Genomic DNA, 24,851 nt, shown 5'->3' on the forward strand with positions numbered 1-24,851 from the left:
CTGGGGAAATTATTGCTTTGTACAACCAGGTGTTACTGACCCCTGGTGCAATTTGACAGCTGAATCATTACTGTATATTGTGGAAGAAAGGCTTCCTATCAAGAGGATTGTGATCCCCTAACACTTAACTCCACTCCATGACCCTCATGCATTTTGTGGTTTGTTTTCAGAGACCTCAACAGCTCAGATAACTTACCAGTAATTGAGAGATGGGTGCTCCCTTAATACTCTGGTGGGCAGAACTGGGAGGTCTTTCAGGTCTGATCTGGCAGTCTCAGCACTGAAAAAAAATGCAAACATTAAGAAGAGCAAATTTATTAATTCACAATAAAAAAAAAGATCCTTTACCCATCTATGCTTTAGAGCTGGGAACAGCGTTTTGATATTTAGGCTCTCCTAAGGAAAGACCATAGGGAAAGCAAAGGTAGATGTTTACACAAAGGCAAAGGTAGATGTTTATACAAGAACCTCAACTCAAAGTGTAAAAATGGGCAGAGAACATATCTCCATGTTAGTGCTTTCACAGTGTGGTTTGAATTTCTATCTTAAGGCATGATTCAGAACCTGCACAGACATCTTAAGGCATGGCAGCAATAATTCATGTTTGCAAACCTTTAGAAAAGGTGCAGTGTCAGGATATTGTTTTCATCTTCTTATCTATAAAGACCTGTACTGCTTGCCAAGACTTAAGTTTCACTGATGTCTTGCCAGACTATTTATAAAAGCATATACCCTGGCTATAAGTCATGGGGAGCCTTTTAAGGGGCTTGGCAAGAAAAATCTTTTCAAAAATATCAAAGCAATTTCATGCAGCTTCTCAACACACTCTGCAGTTCTTCTACAAGCTCTAAATGAACCACTCTGATTCATCGTCACAGATTATTCAAAGATCACACCACCACTAATGCAACAGGTACAGTCCGTCCCATGCATAAACGCTATCAAAAATGTTCAGCAGAGGTTTCAAGTGTTGTATTAAACACAGAAACAGGCCATGTCATCTGCCCAGACAAATTGTGGTGTGTCACTATCAAGGTCTATGGCAGCCAACTATGAGTCACTCAAACATCATGTAGGAGGGAGGAACGGGTCTGCAGTTTATGCTGGACGAAAAGGGCCAGTTCACTGAAGAGTCGAACAAAAGCCATTCAAAAGTGCTTGGCAGCCTCACCCCGCGTTGAAAAGTAATGTAGGAGCCCCAGTGCTGTTAGAAAACAGATTGTGGCCTACAAGATAGGTCTTAAATGTGTAGGTTTGACCATACTCAAAGTAAACTATGAGGGCATCATCAAGTGTTGTACCTGCTATAACAACAACCTCAAGATAACAAAAGTAAGTACTGAAGTATTCAGGTCAATGGCCATTTGACTTTAATTTGACTTTTATGAACATCAATTTTAGCCTTCAAAGAATAATGAAATTTGAAAGCCGCTGACATGATGGGACAGAAGCATAATGATCCAGTTATGTGAACCAGCTTACTAAACAAAAAAAAAAAAAAAGGGTGAGCCGCTGCAAGGGCAGAGGCACTTGAATCACTCCTCCCTTGTAGCTACCTCTCCTAGGTTGACTGGGTTTTGCTGCCATGGCACTTCGCAGTGTGTTTGATGGCATACATTTTATGGGGAGCTGGGGCCTGGCGTTGTCTGGGTGATCTACTCTGCAGCCGCGCTGCCCTGTCAGCAATCTGGAATTCATTACTATGTTGGTTATCTCCCCACAGCCTGCAGCGTGGGGGCAATTCCTACACCCGGTACAGCCCAGCCCAGCACAGCCTACCCAGTGTGGGAGAGATAATACTCATGTGTCAGCTATTCCACAGGGCTGAGACGTGGTGACTGTGGAGGGAACTCAATGAGAGAGCCTGTTGCTGTGAATGAACCACTAACTACAGGCTACACCTGCAAATAGAACTGAAGACTAGAACTGTCTAGGACACAAGTAACAAGTTGTGTTCATCAGATTTTCATTTAAAATGACCAGAAGTTAATATAAAGTGGCAGAGACACAATGTATGTGGTTCACTTTTGAAGTTGAGTACAACTGTACAAGAAAAAAAAAATCCCAGCTCTTAAACTGTTATTGTGCATCATCAAAGACAATACAGTGATTGTCCACATTTTCCACAATCAAGCCCTAGAGAGGAGTAGTGACTTGTTACATTCAGCTGTGGCTTGTGCCTACAGGTACAATCAGTACAGCAAGCACAAGATGCAATGAAACATGGACATAGCAAGGGGAATTCTGAAGAACAATGTGAAACCTGATGGTGCATTTATTCAGTGCACAGCAGGGGGTGGGCCCACACCGCCACAATAACATGACTACAGTGAGTCCTGACGCCGACTTGTCTACCATTGGACAGTGGGTCTGGCTCATCCCTCTTAAGGCAGCAGGCTGCAGGAGGAGGAGGAGGTCTCCCTAACTCCTCCACAGATAATCTCACTGCTCCAGGGCCCTTTACTGATACAGTGTAGAGGAGACACATTTATAATATATGCTTTATGAGGGGATTTACCAGGTCTGGCCTCTCAAAGAGTAGAGATAAAGGACATTTCAGACAAGAATGAGAAATACTGCCGCAGGACAGCTTTTCCACACATTTCTCCAAACAAGAGAACAGATGATATTCCTGTAATAATTGTCCAATGAAAAAAAACACACGGCCTAAATGTCTCACACTTCTGGAAATCATAATCAGAACAAGCAGGGAAATAGTGGTGTCTGTGCAAAGACAGCTTGATTTGGACACACTCCTGTTCTCGCTCATTGTACTAGATTTGTTGGCAGGTTGTCTTTTATTGTGCTTTCAGAGTCAGGACAGAGTACAGCCCATCCCCACACCCACATGAGCTGAAAGTTCAGACTACACACTACACTCCAGGGTAATTAATCAAAATAAAACACTCAGGCATAAGTCTTTTCAAAAGCTGCAATAAACATTTATCAGGTCAATCATGCCTGAAAACAGCAGGACGGTTAATGAGCATGAGCACATACAGCCAGGTTTTTTTTTCTCTCTCCTTTTTGCAAGGGAACAAAGGCAACGGTTTGACGAGGGGTTGAACTGCATTTTCAGCATTGCATGTATTGCCATTCAAAGCATACACGTGCAAATCTTTGTATTCACATAATGGACAGAACGCTGGGACAACACACAGGTTGTGCTGCTTCAACCTGGTCAGTCACTCACTCAGACAGAGCTGTGTTTACTAATTGCAGCTACTGCCCTTCACTCCCAAGGCTGGCAAAGAACAACACACACTATCAGCAGGTCAAACCTCTGAGAGCATAGCTCACTATGAAAACATTATCTCCACAAGAAAACTGATTATGGAGGTTTTCCAAAGTCTCCCACCAGCGTCATCAACCAAATCGAGAACATAAAGTCCATGTATTTGTACAAGTGACACATAGGCCTTGTTTGTCAAGATGTGTAACATTTATCAAAACGTGATGCAATCACATAATGTCAGAAGCTGCCTCTGTAAAGTTTTGTTCAAATTAGAAGCATGATGCACCTGGCTTGTTTAGGCCATGTGGATGGCAGCAAGCCAGCTGAGGTTCAGTTCAATGTCACAAGAAAAAAAAAGGGAATTATAAACTAAGGGAACTCCAGCAAAAAATAAAATCTGAGAGTGAAGTTGAACATTAACCGAGTATAGACAGCCATCATTTGTATAATGAGGCCTGACTAAATAACAAACCAAACCACGTTAGAAGAAGTAAACACTTGACAAACTGGAGTATGGATTGAACTGAAGACACTTTTACTTCTGAGGTCAACAACAATCTTTAAGGTTCACCTTTCTACATTTATCTCATTACGGACTTAAATGTTTTAATTTTGATAACTCCTTACCTGGTGTAATCTCCTTTCGCCTCCTTAAAAGGAAGAATGATACATTAGTAAAAGGAAAATGCAACACCTAATAATGTTACTTACAAAATCTGGTAATTTAATTTAAATGCATTTTCTCTAATAACTTACACTGCCTCGATTTTGTCGGCAATATTGCTATAAAAGGGTCAGGTTCTTTAACAGCAGCTCCGTCAAAAGTAACCTCAAGAGACAACAGTTTTCAAATGTTGCGTGCCCCGATCGTCCTCATTTACATTTCGGGTAACATTGTGTGACAAGATTTCAGCCGCGAAAGCCTGCGACAAACTCTTTCTTACCTGCAATGCGAATGCGGCTAACTTGAAAACATTTCCACTCTCCACTTCGATGGTCTCCTGGTGTAAAAAAAAATGATAGAAAATAAATGTTTTTTAAAAAGCACAAAGTGCAGCCCGTCCGACACACTTGACTTGAGAGAAAATCTTCCCGTCCCGTACCTCGGTCCCACCGTTACCGACTGAACCACTGCCGCAGAGTCAATACGGTGTTTTAAACTGTCTGTGAAGTGTGTTTAATAGTTTTCAACACCTGACAGCATCGCGACATTTACTAAAGGCGACGAAACACGCACTGGTGCACAGAGACCCGAGTTAGAGATCCTGCCTGAAGCTACTGTCCCCTCTGCAAAGTGGTACGGTCCGAAAGCAGGTTCAACAGTCTCTGTCTCCCATGGTGACCAGCTTGCTCACCCCGCGAAAAAAAAAACTGCACTGCAAAGTTGGATCACATGCTGCATTCACGTGATCCTCGTACGATTCCAAGACGCCTGAATCTGCGTAAAGCAATTACTTCACATTTTGAACCACTGTTATCAAAATGTTTACAGGAAACACTTGGAATCGTTGGTTCTGCTATAACTCTGACGTTAATAGCTTAACCTCTGAATTGCATTAAACTATAACACAGGTTGTTACTGTCATGACAACTAGTCGTTAATTTTACGTAAAATTGCAACATTTCCAAGAGAAAATGAAAGCAGCACTCAGTATAACTGCTCGAGATAACAGCGTGTGATCTTGAGGAGTTTAAAAATTGTTAATGTTGGATATCGTTGTAGAGGAATCACAGAGAGCCATATTTCCACAAAAGTAGTATGCTATGAATCAAATATTATAACAACGATTCAGTAAGTAGATTAAAGAGTATAACGAAGTCATGAAAATAAAGAACTGTGGGCTTAAGGAAATACAATTCTCATGCTATTTGCTAAAACAATGAACATTTCAAATGTTGCTTTAGTAAGTCTTGTGTAATATAGACTTATAGAATAAACAACAATAGAATGCTAGAATAAAATAGAAAAAGACATAAATGTACATAAACGTTAAAAAACACTTACATTAAACACTAAAGATTTAGCATTCAGGAAGAACAGCTCCACCGTTGTGTTCTCTTTCAAGAAGGTGATTTTCTCGATATAAAACCTGTGAAGAGTAAGAGGTGAGACAGGTTCATTTGAAATAAAGTGTCACTGACTTTTTGTTTAGCAGTTATACAGCAACATTTGAACAATGTTCCATTACTGCCACCTGCTGGTCAGGACAACCATTTGAGGCCATGAAGGTCTCAGTAGGCCAATCTGCTTCAGAGTGGGCCTCTTTTATTCACAACTCAGTCAAATATGTAAAACACTGAGATTTTTAATTATTATAGCAGTATGCTGATGTATCTGATAAAGCACACCCGTAATCCACGTTTCTCAAGCTTACGCAGTGAGTGCACTCACCTCACAAGGAACTTGAGTTCCAAAGGCCCCGAAGTCTTGGAGAAGTCATGATCAAGGACTTTACGATCCAGCTGGAGCCAGTTATTCTGGCCACTGAACAGGGATAAAAGAATAAATCATATGTTGGAATACTGCTATTGTAATTTTTCTCTATTTTTCCCCTTTCTTAAGGCTTCTGTAGAGAAGTATTTGTTCTAAACCAATCCCTTTAATTGAAATAAAATGTAGTAGGACACTGCACTTTTTTGTCTTTAACATGTCTGCTATGTTAGTAAATGTACTTACGTGTCATCTATGAAGCACAATCCAAAGTATTCTTTCTCCTTCAAGTTAAAATGTGAAGCCACCAAATCTAACAGCTCACGGGACAACAGTTTGGGCTGGAAGATTTAGATTATAACAGGAGTTCAGCTGAGAACTCAAAAATCATGGAACATATTACAGAAGACAGAAAACAAGTGTACATGCGATATTCATAAAACATTCAAAAATTAAGAAAGCTCAGTGCATCATGATAATCTCTGAGGTTATGCAGCATAATTTAGGAGGCAAGAAGAAAGCTTCCATTACCTGAACCAGCAGGTCCAGTTTCCTGCCATCTAGGAGGTGAACCTGACACAGACGGCCCTCAGTCATCTGAAAGAAGACAGATAACATGAGACATGGCAATTCCTGCCAAGACAACACAGTCGCTGCAAAAACACACTGTCTCCACCTCCACCTGTGCCTCCAAACTCAAAGCTGTGCTTCCACTGTTTTAGCCCAGGGATAAAATGGCTTCTTCTCTTTCTCTCCTTGAGCAGTGACTCACCTCAGTGTCATGTTTGTCTTTGTGTTCAATGAATAGGCTAGAGGGGCCACTAGGGAAGGGTCCATATGGGACCCAGGTTCCAAAACATCAAAGTCACTGAGTGATCATCATACTTATTTGTTTAAAGTGTAAAAAAAAGTGCAGCAGTTATATTTCAGCTATAAATCAGTTCTTTATAAGTGCACCTTGAATTATAAATACAGCACAGCCTGAGTTTCTTTTGCCTTCAGCAAAGGCTCCACAGATGCTATTGTCTTTTCCTCCCATATATCCTTCCTCTGCAACAACACTGGTTCTATTGAAAATCCCTGAAATGTCAGTATCCCACGTTTTCCTCTGGTGTTAAGAAACAAAACCGAAAGACAATGAAGTTCTGGTGCATAATTTAATTGAATTCCCACTGTATTGTTTAAGATGAATGGCTTTAAGATTCATTCTGTTGCAGTCAGCAGAACCGCCTCTCAAAGCAGGACAAGTCAGACATATTGTTGTGTGATGATGAATATTAGTCAGCCCATATTTCAGCGCATGAAGCTGTTGACAACATTCAGCCACATGTTTTTGATGTTTTAAATTATGATGAGGTGGTACTACTGGTTGAATGTAATCTCAACATTCCATTAGTCATTATCATAAATAGTGTAGGAAAAATAAGTTTTATTTATTTATTTCCCCGTATTCACATATCTTTTGTCTGTCATCAGTGTACAGTGCAGCTCAAAACACACTTTTCCAGCCGTATACCTACAGTTGTTCACTCCTTTCCCTTTATAGGTCAACTTAAATTCAGTACCAAAACATTCTTGCAGGTATGTTAAAGAAATTGTTCAACAATCTGGAAAGTGCTCTTTGTTGCTTTGTTAATGAAAGGCTGATTGAAACTACTCTTCTGACTTTGTATTTAACAAAGCTAGGAACTATGAAACAGACTCAATAATAATAGTCAAACAGCAATACTCAATGTATCTAAAGACTGCTAGCATTAGCCACCATAAGCTATAGGCAATACCACACCAAGTAAGGCTGTAGTAGTAAAAAAGTTGAATATTCTAAGTGAAGCAGTCTTATGACAAGTTGCAGCTAATTTAACAAGTCTGTTGTGGAATGCGCACCACCAACTCACCACTTGGGTAAAGTCAAGGTCTAGTTGAACAGACTGAATATAATAGAATAAATCCACATATTTAAGGCTACTTAGTGAATTTTGGGCAGCACAGTGGTGCAGTGGTCTGGGCCATTGCATGTTCTCTGGTTTCATCCCACAATCCCATAAATATGCACATTAGATATATGTCCCCACATGACACTGACTGATAAGCAGTATAGAAAACAGATGGATGGATGGATGGATGCTTTGGTGGCCCCTGGTGGCAATATCAAAAATGAAGGAGTGACAGGCAGCAATGCATAACAGTTACCTTGAGTGGCACTAAATTGCAGTTGATTGTTTTTTTTTTTTTACTTGTTCCATCAAAAGATGTCCAATGATCACATTTAAATTTTACACAGTGGCTTTAATGCATTAAAATATGTGTTCATCAGCAGCATTACTACTGCTGTTTGATGGAACCTCAATGCTAAGAATGTATGTTCCTGTTGGCTGGATGCTGTTTGCTGCCCAGGAATGTGTCCCACATGCTTTATGTTAAAAAACATGTGGCATCCAACTGCTTGGCCTCTTTGGTGGAAAGTGAGGGTCAGGTTGATGTCCGGTTGTGGCTGCTGGGTGGGATGAAGTGGTGTTAAACTTCAGTCTAGCAGGACATATTGTTCTCTGCACTACAACTGAGCTGTCATTTCAGTTTTCTGTTCAAGCTACTTTTCCATTTTGTTGTTTTTCGCCGCCCTAAACCTCAGTGAGATTTATAGCTGTGTGGGTTCGGATCTACTTCTCAACAACAAGATTTCAGTTGCAGTCACGCTAACTTGCTACTACACTAACTTCAGATTTCAACGCCATGCCCACGACTTCTACTGCCAGATTTGAGCTGCAAAGCGAGGAGCTCCAAATCTCAGTGGTCCAGAAGAAGCAAGAATCAGGCAGGAAAAATAAAGAGCTACTGAAGTTAACCTCAGTGAAAATCACACCCTCATGTGATTTGTCTTGATAAGGAAAATAATTGTGGATGTTAATTACATGTGGTCTCATAATCTTGGATTAATCACTGACCCTTCATGAATTGTCGGGACTGTCTGGGGCACAGTCCTCTCAAGAGCCCATCTATCACTGCTTCACTGTTGCAAGGCAGTCAAACATCAAAACATGAAGAAATAGACAAAGCCTTCAGTTAACAATCTGATTTCAACTTACATTCAGCTTTAAAATCCGTGTATGGTGCTCCAAATCTCCTCTTTTCATCTTTTGTACAAATTTTAATGAATTTTAAACAATTCATAAAACCTTGAACGAATTTTTAAAATACTCCCAATGGAGACACACAAAGTAGCGCTGGCAACGCCGCTAATGCAGTATAGAGGACCTGAGCCTCGGACCGAGGTCCCCGATGATAAAAAGAAAGGTCATGACAGTGTCAGGGAGGTTATACCCCCCGAAACCCTGTCATTATGGCCAGTGGGCCCTAATGTTGCTCTCTGCATATATGACCCCCAGCTATACGGACCTCAGCTGAGCCCACCCTGCAGCTCTACCCATGTCTACAACCAAACACTTCACCCGTTAAGCCCAACTAACCACAAGCTGAGTGGAGAAGACATCAAAAACAACACTGTGGTGTAATTAGATCTACCCAGATGCTGTACTTCAGCACTTTCCTTGAGTATTTCCATTTTATGCTACTTCATATTTCTACTCTGCTACATTATCAGGTGGAAATGTTGTATTTCTTTCTCTAAGACATATATTTACCGGCTTAAGTTTCAAGTTAGTCTTCATATTAAGATCTACAACAGTGATCTAGTGATATAATGACACCGAGGGCCATTCTGCATATTGAATTTTTTTATGTCACCATTTTTTCTAGCTTTTTGTAACTTTAAACCTTAATGTTGATAATGTTCAGGCAACAATGCATTTCAAAGATAACTTTGAAAGTTCTCCTCTTCAGATAGACGGTGAGATCAAACGGTTGGTCATGCTGCTTTCTAATGACTGCCATATGTGCTGGAGGAGAGAGACCCTTGTTAAAAAACAGGCTTTGTTATTCACTGAGAGGCAGCTTGTGCCTCCTCACACTGATACAAATAAACACATGCATACGTTAATGAGCCAGATGAGAAAATCTACTGACTCACTTCACCAGGAGGAAAGTTTCCTCAGATAATCTCCTTTTGATTCTGGGTCATTTCAGCCATAAAAATTCAGTGGGTAATCAATGAAATCCATCTGGCACTGGCAGAATAATCATTCACAAATGCTGTCAACAAGGCAACCCACTATTTTTAAACTCTTCTTTCTCTTTACAGAAATTATTCATCACTTGCCAAAGCTCAAGGAGCTGTCATACCTGGTAGCATTTTCCAATCCCGAACCAGGCTTCTAGGAAACGCCTGCATGGCATCAGGCCTCGATTGTACCACCTCCTCAAGGTCTGATGTGCCAGGCTCCAGACGAGCTGGCTGCCCGATGCCACCAGGTCTTCCATTCCACGTATGATGCGCACAGCCATAGTCAGCTGCCTTTTCTCCCTGACAGTCAGTTTCTGCCTCTACTGATGACAGCTCACAGTTTCAGGGCCAGGAAGAAGCACAGATCTGCAGATCACTTTGTTTTGCTTCGGAGCAACAAGCTGAAAGGAGCATCTACACTCCAGCACGCACACATAGCCTACTGTGTCTCTCCAGCTGATGTAATGCCAGTGAGAGTCGGCGCTCTGGAGAGGCAGGACCGGAGCAGCGTGCCTCAGGCTTGGTCCTGGGCCCCGGTCCAAAACACTGCCTCATAGAGCGCAGGGGAGGGCAGGACGGAACCACGAGGACCCTGCTGCAGAGGCTCCATCTCGCCTCCACATGAACACACTTGTATACAAACACAATGTGCACGGAAATGAACTCCGGCTGGCCACTCAGCCTCTAAAGTCATAAATACTTTCCTCAGTGACTCACAGTAAAATAATGGTGAACATACTTTGTTTTGGTCGCGCAATCTGTGATTGTTCTCTTCTGTACGACAAAAATTACAAAATAAAGCTGCACCAAAATACAGTGCTTTTCAATATTGCAAAGAGAATGACTTCAGCTTTTATTTCAATGTTTGCTTTCAATTTCATTGTCTGAAAATGAGTGTGGGAACGGTCACTTTGCCTGGGATGTGGGAGCTATTTCCTGATGAGACCAGACATCTCCACCCATTTTATTATGGAGGAACACTAAAAATAATTGGCTCTGTTTGATGAAGCAGTGATGGTAGAACTGACAGCCCAAAACTATAAGTGAAAAACAAAATGTGATTCACCAGCAGACGTCCTCCTTCATAGCTGCAGTTAGGAAGCAAATGTGATACACAAGTTGTACACCTGACTCAGATAAACAGGAGACAGACAATACTGAGAAGTGCAACACAGAAGGAGGGCTGGAACCGCTCTCAGCAGTGACGTCTTGCAGTTCATCTGGAAACAATATCTTGTTGTTTGTTTGTGTGACCCCAGTTTCCAAGAACACTTAAGTGTCCACAGTCAACATGGCGCTGTTTCATTAAACATGATGAACGCAAATGTCTCGGAGGAGGCACGCTCAGACTTATACATCTAACAAAGAGGAGGGATATACACTCAGAGATGCAGGCCTCTTACTGTGTTTTAAATTGATAATTCACAAAATTGAGAAAGGCAAATGAGTGATATTATCTGCCCCATCAACTCAGATAGTGGCACACATTTGTAGTCAGTTCCCAGAATTTTCCATATGTGTTCAGTCACACTGCACTACACAGACAAATCATAAACAAACCCATCATGATCAGCCATGCATCTAATTACTTCAGCGCATGCAGCAATGTATGTAAGTATAAATCTGCTCCAAAGCATACATGTTGGGAATGAACATATCAATTACCACGCCTATGCAGGCAGTGAACCTGCTAAAATCAGTGGTAGTAGGCAGCTGTGACATTTGTCTTAAATAAAAAAAAATGGGAATAAGTGCAATCTTTATCACTCGTTGTGTTGTATTTTGCTCTAAAGACAATAATTTGGCATTTTATGCAACAGGATTATTTGATTTCTTGCCAAGAATGTTAGATGAGAAGACTGATATGACTCTCATGTGCCTTTTTTGGCTTTTGATCAGAACCAGACACAGAAGGTACCCTGGTGCGTTAAAGGTGCTGGTTGGTGGATTTTGTTATCACTGGACAGAACCAGGCAGGCTGTTTTCCCCTGCATTCAGTCTTTGGCTGCTACTTTCCTACCATACAGACATAAGAGTGATATCAGTCGTCTCATCTAAGTCTTGAAAGCATATAAATGTATTTTCCAACATGTTAAACGATTTCTTTGGTGATATGGAAATAAATCCTGAGCTGTCTATGGTTGACAGTGAATCTCCTGATGCACTCTCTATTAAAATTATTCTAATCTATTAAAATACAATTGACATTTGAAACTTTTTTTAACATATACTGGAAGCGGTTTGTAAAAATTCAAATAAAGATAAGAATAATGTACAGAGTTTAACAAATACGAAATAATACTGAAGCAGCAAATGCGCTGTTACTATACCATGAGAGAGACACAATTCAATTCCTCTCCTGACTTTTAAAGCCTTCACTGAGTGCAAAAAATGTAATAGGATTAAATACTACTGATGTTGTTATTCGCCACTGCAGGAACTGTGTGGATCTATTTCTAGAGGGCAGGATCCATTTTGAAGGTATAGATGCGCCATAACCAGCTAACCATGATAAACATGGACAGATGCATAAGGCCACAGCTGCCTGAGGCAACAGCGGGCGAGACAGCCAAACACATGGTGGACACAAGCCGCTGTGTTTCACACACATGACTGCCATATGTGCTGAGAAGAGCGGCGTGTTCTAGTCCACATAATGTTAATAAATACAATGTTTTTAATGCATCTGTCAGCACAATATTTCTGAGCTGAATTCACAAAATAAAATCCATAAAAATATCTGCCAACATTCCACTTGCAAAAAATGTTTCATCTGAAAACAATATAATCCAATTTAAAGATTTTGCATCAAATGCCTTAAACATAATGCCTTCCATGCAGTTTAGTCAGACAAAAAGAAAACAAAAAGTAGTTATATTTCAACGTGGGGGCATGCAGACATTCTCTCAAGAACTATGCACACTTCTCTTGTACACATGCATGCATACACACACACACGCACACGCACACACACACACATACACACACACATTGACACAAATGCCAAATGGCTGCAGGCAGCAGATAATCCCAGTTGATTTCCACGCTTTATACCAGGGTTTCTGGGGGGTGAAGATGTAGGAAGAAGCAACAAGCTCAACTAGAATCAATCTGTGGGGGTCTCTACTCAGAGAGGGCATCCCAGGGGAAAGTGGGAATTAACTGTCTGCACTAACTGAGCTGCAAGTTGTCTGTCTACAACTGTCCATGTCAGTACTCTCTTTAGCATCTGCTACTAATAAGACATATGTATTGCTTTCTCAAGCGTCATTAACTGTTTTTGAGTCCATTTTGGTCTCTACCAACTCTTGGGGGGAATACCTGGGTTTTTAGCCGCTACATTCTCCACCTTTTCTGTCAAATAAACAGACTTAATAAGAGTGGTGACAATGGTCCCCCCACACACACACACACAAGAAAAATGCACACACTCACAAAATTACAAAAATACTTTGCAGAACTCTGAAGCTTACATTACAGTACAACATTTAGTACTTGTGCTTGTACTTCATGTATGAAATGTCTACTATGGCTGATAAATGTCCTTCTAAATAATACCTTTTCATAGGCAGCATCCATTGACACAGTATACATGGCTGCTGTCTCCCAATCTCTGCCACTCTGTCTCCAGCCTGGCACGATACGGCCCTAAACATCGTGACCTCACACCGCAGTCCGTCACCCTCTCTGATGTCACTCTAGTGTCACTCCATTTCTCTAACCGAGTCATGTGCTGCAGACAAGCGTGTGCTCACTTAAAGGCTCATTATTTTCAAGCTGTTGTTGTATTTTCCCCCTCAGGCCGTGTGCAATCAGTTGCTGTGGTAGTGCAGCGCTGGCTGATGTACATGTTCATGCTGCAATGCACCTATTTAGCCAGCAGATGGGGAAATCGAGTGTCTCACACATCATCCCCAGGACAAAAAAGGGAAATACATTTAGTGCTGGAAATTGTTTGGCAAATTGTGCTGTCTGGAGGGTTTTTCTGTCATCTTTAAGCTAATGTCATACCCTTTCTCCTAATATAACAGCCTCATTTCACGTGTGATGCCTGGATTGAAAATTTAATAAGAATACAAAAAAGCAGGATGTTAGAATTTGGCTCACTGCTTTGTTCAGTCCCAGAAGTTCAGTATTAATAGGCATGAATCTGTTGGGAATACAAGGCAGGGCATGACATGGGCAGCCGCGCATCACAGTTCCCTTTCCCAGGGCTCATTTCAACGTGGGATGGCAATTACCTTTTACAGTAAGTAGTAGATTAATTATCTAAAAGGGGAAGGCCTCCAAGTGAACATAACAGAGCCTGAGCAGGGCAGGGAAACAGCTGTCATCCACACGAGCCTACAGCTGACGAGCCTTGCCACATACTGAGACTGCAGCTGACATGCTGAATGGAAGACATTCTGTGGAGCACTCCTGACACACTGCGTAACACACACACACACACACACACATACGTGCAGGAGTGCTAATGTTCAGTTATAATGTCCTTGCCTTACAGGACCCTAGCTGCACGCTGTACAAGCTTTCCTGTCACTTGTGGTTAGAAATGGAGCAGGTGGACACAGTTGTCAGAAATGATGATACTCAGCAGGGGGATGATTTGAAGTCATACATCATACATGAATAGATTAAGTTCATAAAACATGAAGGAGGGTCATGAAGCATGCCAGCAAGCCTCAGGCCTCAGTATTCAGATCACAGAACACCATGTCTTCTGTCTTTTTCTGCCATTGCTTATTTCTCTCCTTTGACAATATTAAATCAACACAAAAAAACTACAAATTTTAAAATATGTCTACCTTGAGGCCCTCAGATCTGACAACCTTGCTCGTAAGTGAGAGACTGCGATAATACATCTTGACAGAAACTGTCACTGCATCTGTTTTAAAATACCACAAGACATCTTAATTACAGCCAATTAACACACCACGTGATAAAGCTCCATTTGGCAAATGAATGGTGAGACAGAAAAGCTTTTTGTGTGTATTAAGGCAGTACAGTCATGCCCAGCTTTATGTGGCCAGGCAGGGGGTAGAAAAAGAAAAGAAGGCAGGGAAAGAGGCGAGGGCCTCAGGCTTCAGGCTGCCCCCGTCAAACTACTGGCTTGTCGGTTGGGACTGGGGATTTGGGGATAGGTCTTCTCGCTGCATGGGACGGCGCTTGGGGGCTCACTCCAGGCCACGGGCCATGACAAACCGTGTGCGTGTATAAACCAGATGCTGTGAAGAGGAGGAGGTCAGAGCAAGGGGGAAGCGTGTGGGGGTGAAGAGGCCGCAGTAACAGCCAGCAGCCCCACACTCTTTGCTGCAACAAAATGTTGCCCCGAGGGACTGAGGGTGCCCAGATATGCCCAGACATTTCTTAGAAGGAGCATAAAGAGCCTGTGTCATTAGCTTTCAGTGTTATAGCCAAGCGAATGAAAATATGAATGGCCACTGTTGACATCTCCACAGACGTCCAAATGAAACAAAGAGAAAGAAAGAGAGATGAAGCCAAGGTGGGGGAGGGGAGGAGACACCACCAGTGAGGAGCTATAATGAGCCCTGAGGTGATGATGGGGGGTGAGAATATTGCAGGGAGAGAAAAAACTACCAGATCATATTAAATTGTTTGGTTTCTGAAGTGTATTAAACTGTTATTGAGTCTGAAAGAAAAAATATCAGATGGTCCAAAATTGAAGAGCTGAGTGATATTTAAAAATCATTTCCATGTTTCAGAATCGTTGTCTATTAAGTTTCCATCCCGATTTATTGACCATCAACTTTTAGCTTAATGAGTCTACAGCCATACTTGCTGCTCTGTGCGGCTGTAGACTTGTTAGCAGGTATATTTAATACTATGTTCACCATCTTAGTTTAGTGTGTTGGCATGCTAACATGTGAGTAGGCCCACAGAGGAGGCTGATGGGAATGCTCACCGACCTGATGATGGCACTAGAGGAAAAGTCAAAGCATCACCAAAGTTAGTGAAAATAATCCTGACTGGGGACATAAATATCTGAACCAGATTTCATGGCAGGCTGTCCAGTAATTTCGGTCTGGGCCAAAGAGATCGACTGCCTGGCAAAATGAAACTTCTGTCCCAAGTGCCACACCGCTACAGTATGTGTAAACATAGGATATTCCCTGTTAATCTGTGGCATAATGCACCACGTAAAATCCTGTTTGTGGATGTTCACTTTGATTTCTGAGATGTTGTAAGCAGGCAGGGGAAATTGTCTGACACGAATGATATATTATTCTACCCCTAACACATCAAATCATGAGTCAGCCCCTTCAAAGGATTATGGCTCCCTTTGACAGCCATAACACTTCATAACATAATGTATAGACACAGTGTGTTATGTGCGGTATGTTTGCAGCTGTAATCTACAATTATTGTGGCAGTTGATATCTGCATTTAGATACAGTAATGAGACCCTCTGGCTTATCACTTTCAATCCAATTTACTAACAGGATAATCAGATCAGTTTCATGGCCTTATCTGGGCAGACGACACATGTCTGTGAAATCACAACTGATACAGATATTGCGTGTTGAAGCACTACAGAACATGTGTGGCAGAAGCACATATCACATCATAACAAAAAGTCCAAATGTTGTCAGCATCAAGGCACCAATGAGGCAGAACACCTTGATTTTTGTCCAGCTGTACAAATACTAAAGCTCTCCATGGGATGAAAGCTCTCAAAGGTTCTTGCTCTGTCAAGGCAATTTCAGGAGGTGCCATGAATTGAATGGAGGGTGAGTTCACTGGGAGTCAAATGGGGATTTTATCCATAGGCAGAGTTTGTAAAGCAAAGAATCTCAAAATAGGACATCTGTTCCTGCTTACTTCTGCTGGACCATTCAATACTTTTACTGTTACTACACCATTGCATGTTCTGAAACATCTGCCACACTGCAGATGGAAAACATGTCTCACTGCGTTTCAATATTTAATTGGTTAGAAAAGACACCACATGTGAGCAAATTAAGTTTTAACTGCACAAATATTCTCAGAGGCAGAAAAAGTCTCACTGGCTGACCTCAAATGACAAAGTCGAAGAACACTCCTTTTAGGGGGAAACTAATAGGCAAAGATCCAACCAAAGAGGCAGGGGTGAGAGATGAGGCAGTAGCTGAAAATAATGTCACGCAAACAGCCTGCACGCTGAAACAAGCTGCACTAATAAATACTTTTTTATATGATATATGAATATATGTGTCATGCTGAAATCACACCCACAGAGAATAATTTGCCTCACAGAGCATTTTAGAATTGTTCCATTTCATTGTTTTGGTTTTAAAGCCTACAGCAGCTGTTTTCAACATTATAAAAAAGCTCTAATAAACCCACTATACACTACCTGGACCAGCACCAAATGGAAACACAGACAAAGTTAACAACTAAAGAGCGAAAAGACTGGGCAGTGTAGCTGGCAGTAGAGTCAGTATTTTGGTTGGAATTGGTTGAGACCAAAATGAAGACCAAAGCAGTCCAATATTCACCCTGACTTAAATTAAATACCAAACAGCAAAGGAATGGGAATGTTGCTTTGTGTCTGCTGGATGTGTAAATGGCCACCATTTTAAACACTGATATGATTTGTCTTTGTTATTATTCTTTTCACCACTGCACACAGATATCAGAAAAAATAAAACAAAACATTAAATGCTAATTGTTGATGTCAGTATTCTGTGTAGTGTTGGTGCATTTAAAAACAAAACCCGTTATCTATTGCTACTGCAAGTGAATGAAATTTTGCTCTGTCTTGTCTAATTACTGATGCCCTTTGATAAAATGGCTTTACAGTAATTTGAAACCTTCTGTATCCAGATCGTTGTTACCCACAAACACGTATCTGGACAGTATTAGTATTACCAGGGGATGCCAGTAATATCATTTTAGCAATCCTCACAGATCATCAGTCATCTGGACAGTTAAACAAATTACGCAGGGGGCCCATGCTATTCCTAGAGACCTGTGACAGAGACCTGACTGCTTCAGCTGGCTTCATATCAGTTTGAGCTTCATCAAATTAGAAATTTACATTTCGGCTAAAATCAATAGTACAGATGTCTGCAATATCCTAAATTCCTCTAAACCCTCTCACTCAGTGATCAGATTTGATAAATTTTCTATTGCTGATGAACTAACCAATTCAGCACTGCAAAATAAACATTTCCAAACCCAGTCTGATCATTGCACATATGCTGACACCACGTCCAACCCGATCAACCGCTGTCTTCCCCTGGGAATACAGTATTATCTTTCCTCCCAGCGAATTTGACACATGTTACAACTGCCAAGCACTTCCATCCCTCCACTCCAGTCCACAGTATCTCCAAACACTGTCCTGAAATCATTAACTTCTGCCCGTTGACTGACTATGACTGTTGGGGTTAATGTTGCAGACCGATGCCTTCGGAGGTCATTTTGACAGGGCTCGCTTCTGTGACCAATCTGGTTGTGTGAGACACGTGATGCTTTTACAAAAGAGTACAATACAGCAGGTGAAAGGGTATACACACGCTCGTACGGAACAACCCATGTGTTTCAAAAGGAAGTAGCCTCTTAGTAGCACAATGCAACCTCGAAAAGACCTCCAGATCAAAGGCAGCTTTTTCTGTTCAATCTCTGACGTGGTTTCCACATCGCTGTATCGCCACACAGCTACATCGTCCCTCCATGTTACTGCTAACATGCAGCCTTTCTACACAACTTCCTGTCTTTGTCACAGAGCTCAGAGTGGCCTGTCTGAGTGGACCAGCGGGGTGCTCGGTTTCGGTCCACAGGGCAGGTGATAATGACTTCCCTCCCTTCCCTCCTCCTTCTCCTCCTTGTCCTCCTCCCAAGCTGCAGTGGTGAAGGTGACTGCAGCTGGATGATTTCTTTCTTTCTAAACTGCAGGGGATATGAGTTGGAGGGTGAGTGGAGTCTGGGATCTCTTGTGGTGAGAGTGTGAGTGTGTGTGGGTGTGTGTGTGAGTATCGGTCCAGGTGGGGGTGTTACTTTCCAGTCTTAACCCACTAAAAGAGGAGGCTCACATAACACTCCATTAATGATGGATGTTAAGCCCTAATGGGCGAACACCTACACAGCCTGCATTTCTATTGTCCACCACACCACACTGCAAATCATCCGACAATACAGCCCAAACAAAATTAACTCATTGAGGCAAGGTTTGAAATGGACAGGCCTGACACACCAACTCAACAGGAAATTACTTTGGGGGGGACTGAGGAACATCGTATATTCACGGAAGTCTCCAGCGGATCTCCTTACTATTCCTCCATCCCCTCTGGCAGTTAACGTGTGAAACACTCACAGGGGTTTTAAGTGTTGAGCACTATCGATCACTGTGGATCTGAGGCTGTGGGGTACGACTACTGTGTGAGCCCGGTTGATTTTTTTTCCAGACTCGAGATCATGTACCTCTCTATTTGTGCCTGAGAGGGTAATAATAGCAGCTCAGCCTCTTTCTGTCCATCCCCTCCTCCTTTACCACTCACATTCACAGTGTGGGGAGTATCACTCAGGCTTTATAACATCCCCTCAACACCGTCATGTAACGGTTCTCCTTATGTGTGTGTGCGTGTAGTGTAGTGTCTATTTAAGAGGAAAATGGGAAGAAATGGAAAGCAATGACAAGAGAGGCATGTATGGAGAGATGGAGAGAGGCAAACAAGCAGCATAATTACAGGAAAGACCCCCTCCCCTCTTCCTTTTTCCAAAACCTCATAGACAAGCCAACAGCAGCACAGAGAAAAAGGTGGTAGAGGGCTTTGCTTTGTTCTTATTTTCATTTTCTCAGCCTCACAGCAATTACATCCCAGCCTGAGAGACACATGAGGAGGAGGAGGAGGAGGAGAACACAAACAAAAAGAGGGATATTCTGCTCTGGAGTGTAACATTGAATAGATATGTTGGGTTCAAGGCTACCTCCACTGCCTGAGGTTATGGATGAACCCACCAGGAGTCATGTTCTCCGCTGTTTGGATCTGGTAGCAGATCTACTTCTTACATGCACACCTGTTTATTTTTTTTAATACTGAGAGTTGGGTTAACAAATCAGGAAAGTGTTTATACCTGCTATGAATGTCCACAGTCTGGCACACTGGCAAAAGAGCCTGCTGTCACAGAGCGTTTTTGCACTCAAACAGATGAAAAGTGACAAAAGCTTGACAGAGAAGTTCAGTTCAGAAGCCAGGGACTGAATCTATAATTCGTTTTTTACACAATTTTACACAAACAACACAGTGCAACACAATGAATCACTTCCAGGAGAGACTGTCTTATCTTATCACCACTTTTAAGCTGTTATCAGCTAAACAGCTTTCACTCCACCTTTGAGTCTGACCATTCAGAGCATTTATAAATACTTGCACCTTTATGACGACACATCATATGAACTTCTTCCTTGCTTTCCAGCGAACATAGTTTGATTTGTTGTGATGACTTCCTATTCATTTTCTGAGTTTGTGGTAAACTACAGGGATACATATGACTGGGACCTACAACTAGAATCTAGAATCAGCTTTATTGACAGTATATATATTTTTACATACACACACTGAATTCGTCTTCTGCATTTGACCCATCCTTAGTTGAACACACACATGCAACACTCGGCAAATTACAGACTACAGCTCCCATTACATTTTTGGATGTTGTCTTTATCATTTATTTACTTTTTTCTTTTTTTTTACTCTTTTATTTTCTCCCATTACTTATGTTTCTAGACACCTCTTTTGTTTTTCCAGTCAGCCTGTGGTGGCAAATGTAATCGATGGTTGGATTATGTTAACAGGATATGTGTTTTTTTTGAGTGAAGGAAGTGACACCAACAGACATAGGTAAGAGGTTGCTGTGGGTGTAAAAACCCCAGGACCTTCACACTGAAAGAACATCTGATTTTCTAATGTGGTTTAGGCAAAAAAAGCACTTTCACTGGTTTGGTAAATATCATGGGTTTTTGGTTAAATGTTAACACATCCTGTCTTGTGGCCCAGGTAATTTTTGTATTAAACCAAGATGCTACCAGTGCCTAAACATGAACATAGAAAGTTGTATATTTCTATAGTCACCACAAGTGGTTACGGAATATGCTGTCAGTGAAAATGTGACTAATATGTTCAGTGTTGACATTTTACATTTCACAACATTTCTTCATGATGAGCAGTCTTTGTCTTTGCCAGTCATGTCTTTGCTGTTGAAAATTGGTTGTATATAAGAGTAATCCTCTCTGAGATGTCTGCTATAAAAGCTGAACATAACAGTTACATTTCAACATCTTGACAAGAAATCACAAATAGAGATTGTAATTGAAGAGTGGAGCACAAAACAAAGTCTTCTAAGTGCTCATTGTCCAGCTTTCTTATTAAAAGAGTTGTCTTGACGGTGGGTGAACGATGATGCACCAACCTGATGTTTCACCTAATTTGTAGAGCCTGTTGCACTGGCATAAACCATGCACTGTTGGAATTGTGATTAATTTCCCACTAACGTTCCCCAGAGACGTGGGCTTTTACTCTGAAGTGCCTGGGTCAATAGCCACTGATACACATGGGTAACCCATAAATCCATCCTTATGTCCATTCATTAAATAATTCATAGAGGTGGGTTTAAGGGCTGCATTTGGTGGGGATTTTTCCCCCCACAAACTGCCAAGTGTCTGTCCTTAAACAGATTGTTTTAATGCAATCTCTTTCATCTAAATGATATGGAAACCAGCTCCCGGAGGAATTACCAACCAGCTAAGAGCCACTCTCCAGGGCTGATGCTGGTGTTTTCTGCTGTATTCTGAAGGGAAATAAATACACAAATCAACCCTGAACATCATAATTTATTTGCAGCCCACATAGAACAACCAAATCCTTAAACATCAAACAAAAATCTTTCTGTCTCATAAAGCTCACTGCACGTGGTACTTCTCGTGTACAAGAATCGTAAATTTTGAAACACAAAACAAACGCGGGGGTTTCACAATGTCTGTGTTTTGCACAAGAAACTGAGGGCTAGACTCTTTGTTTTACTAAGGATGTCCTGTCTGACGGGACAAAGCAGACATGAAACAAGGAAGAGATGTAGCGTCTGTACACTGCTGAGTTGGTGCACAGCCAATGAGGAACAGATTCCTGTTGACACAACTTTCAGTGTGAACCGTGTTTGCAGGGTTATGTTATGGAAGGCACTGAAAGCACTGACGACATTTACAGCAAACACAGGAACATTTGTGCTAAAACTAAATCTTTTACTAAACACACTCAACAAGCAGGGTCCCGGCTGCTTCACTCAGATGTCCTCTTTGGATTGGGGATCGGAATTGATTTTCTCTGCTAAGCCTATAGATTACTGTTGACCCACAAACACATTAAACAGACAGCAGTCCACTGCCTGACCCTGAATTAGACCTCAAGCAGCAAGCTTGTTTACGTGCATTAAAGTGCCAGTCCACAGCATCCATGTTTGTCAAATCTAAGCACTCGCCAATCTGGAATCAAAGAGTAAAGTGCCCTCTTTTTCTAATTTTCTGTACATTAAAGGAAGACTATGTAAGTTTTGAGACAAGAAATGACACGTTCTTCTAACAAATGAAATGCACTATTGCTAAATTCAATACACAACTAATGTTAACAAATCTTATGTTTTACTGTAGAACACTTCATGACTCTTCCACTTGTGTTTCTGTCATAATAGCTTAGCATTTTAGCTAAATAATAAACTAATGTTCAGCCATATCAAGTACAGCCTATGAAAAAGGCTCCAAAGTTTTGTCCTGATGATGCCAAGAGGACTAAGCTGTAGAGTTCAGAGTTTTTTGGAGCTTAACTGACATTGAGGCTTAAATTCAGGATTTCCTGGTGTCTACTGCTTCATTTTGATCTTTTTTTTTATCTGTCCCCTGTGAGTCCCTCAATTTCATGAATATGCAGTACTAAATCACTAAAATAACCCTTTAAATCTTTCAGTAAATAATGTTGTCGAAATTCTTATCTTATTCTTAACAATCATGCCAGACTTTTCTTCCAAGAAATACCCACTAGACATCAAATGTGAAAACCTTCATGGCCTTGCTGTGGGTTGAATTTATGTATGCACACTATATGGACAAAGATATCAAGACACACCTCTTTGTGGGGCTGTTTTTCACTGGTTTGCCAAGGTCCCTTACTGCCAGTGAAGGGAAATCCTAATGTTTTACATGTTTCACATTGGGTGAGTTTGGTGTGGAAGAACTTGACTGACCCACACAGAGCCCTGACCTCAACCCCATCAAACACCCTTAGGATGAACTGAAACGGAGATTGCGAGCCTTTTTGTCCAACATCAGTGCCTGACCTAAAAAAAGCTCTACTGCATGAATGGGAAAAATTTCTCACAAAATCTTGTGTAAAGCCTTCCCAGAAGAGTGGAAGCTGTTACAGCTGCAAAGTTGTCTGCGTATTTAGAATGTGATGTCAATAAAGTCCCTGTTGGTGTAAAGGTAAGGTGTCTCAGTACTTTTGTCTATATAGCGTATGTTAACTCGTATTGTCTGTCAGAACCAGTCTGGCAGGAACTTGTTTTCTTCCACAAGTGTTAAATTGTACAAACCAGCAGGACAACAGTATCACATGACCGACAAATGCTCTCATTTAACTCTCTGTGGAGAGACTTATTAGAAAGATGTGTGGGAAAGAGAAAGAAAAATGCTGATGAACGACTTTTAACACAAAACACGGGCTTTGGGGACAGGTGGGAACACATCATCAGCTCAGGTCACACTGCCCAGGTTGACTGGACGTGGTGTTAAATCTTGTTTACACGTTAACAGACCGCCTTGCACAGACCAGGCTGTTAATGGACCCTGATTGGCGCATAACTCCTATCTGTGCCGAGCCCAGCAGCAGCGTTGGAATATTCTGTGACGGTTAATAGCTGTATTGAATTGGAAGCGCTGACCCCATTAAAAGCAGCTGAACGTCCTAGACTAAAGTCAACACAAAGCAGCGCTGCTGTTGCAGCTTGTGTGTCAGAAAGAGAGAAGAGACACAACACATGTTGCCCTCATGAGGCACCAGTTCAGTATAGTCCACTATACAATCCAGTCCTGTGCCTTTGTTCTGTATCACTCACATGATACAGAACAGTCACTGGGTTCCCTCATGCTGGGCCCGCTGTGTGTCGCGACAAATGAATGACACTTTTTATGTATGATATGTATTTTTGGATGTCTGTATGAAAGTGTTTGTCCTGTTTTTAAAACACCACACAAGACCCATTCAGGATATCATATGCCTGCCATGCCTGCCTCCCCATTGTTTGTTTTGTCCAGGAAACAGGATATTCACACAGAGGAGAGCAGACCAGCTGACTTCAGAGCCAGAACAGAAAGGACGAGAGGTTCATTTTTCTTTTAAAAAGTACAAAAAACACGGGCTCTTATTTTTCTCTCATCTGATCAGGTGCATCACAAATATCACCGTAAATGCTGTCAGTGTGTTTAAAGTGTTCAAATAACCACGAACAAGTCCACTACAAACATTTCTGTTGACATGTCAACAGTTTAGCACACAGCTGATATTCAGTCAGCAAAAAGTCAAGTAAAAGACAAGCCAGTTCAGAGGAGGCGTGGATCCATTTGGACTACAGAGCGAATGCGCGCAGTTTTGGATGAATGCAGCCCAGTGAATAATTAGCACAAAATAAGCGTTTTTCTTCAAACATAATGCACAATATTCAGCATTTAACGGGTAAATACAACACATTTGCACCTTTTTATGCACCAAATAAAAGCGAAGCGTAATTAAAAATTGAAGATAACAAAACCGAGTGGCTGATACAAAACTGTTACAGGTGATCACACAACCGGAAATTGTTTCGCGGTTAGAATAAAATAGAATTAAGCTCCGAACTGTTATGGTTACATGCAAATGAGACGACTCTCACCTTATGTCTTTTGTTGTTATCTGATCCCTTCTGCTTATTGTCTGTACACTCACAGCGTCTCAGCCGGCACCGGTCAGCCTGATAAATCCACCTCCTCTCGGGACTTTCACAATAAGAGATTTGTTAAAATTAATCAAGATTGGGGCTTT

At 41.5% G+C, this 24,851-nt stretch overlaps 1 protein-coding gene across 2 annotated transcripts in view; it reads right to left on the reverse strand.

Annotated features, from left to right (window-relative positions):
- The window catches only part of LOC124056863 (FERM domain-containing protein 4B-like), a 40,426-nt gene extending 15,575 nt beyond the window's left edge, over positions 1–24,851 (reverse strand). Inside the window, exons 1-8 of one of the 2 annotated variants that reach the window (XM_046384741.1) lie at positions 24,703–24,851; positions 6,198–6,263; positions 5,913–6,007; positions 5,628–5,720; positions 5,241–5,325; positions 4,180–4,236; positions 3,863–3,885; positions 197–280 (exon numbers count right to left, since the gene is read on the reverse strand). In XM_046384741.1, coding sequence (XP_046240697.1) covers positions 197–280; positions 3,863–3,885; positions 4,180–4,236; positions 5,241–5,325; positions 5,628–5,720; positions 5,913–6,007; positions 6,198–6,263 — 503 coding nt within the window. In that variant the 5' untranslated portion in view covers positions 24,703–24,851. The remainder of the gene's footprint in view (positions 1–196; positions 281–3,862; positions 3,886–4,179; positions 4,237–5,240; positions 5,326–5,627; positions 5,721–5,912; positions 6,008–6,197; positions 6,264–24,702) is intronic. The other variant, XM_046384742.1, reaches the window with a different exon arrangement.

The sequence above is a fragment of the Scatophagus argus genome, chromosome 3 (assembly GCF_020382885.2).
Source record: "Scatophagus argus isolate fScaArg1 chromosome 3, fScaArg1.pri, whole genome shotgun sequence".
NCBI lineage: Eukaryota > Metazoa > Chordata > Actinopteri > Scatophagidae > Scatophagus > Scatophagus argus.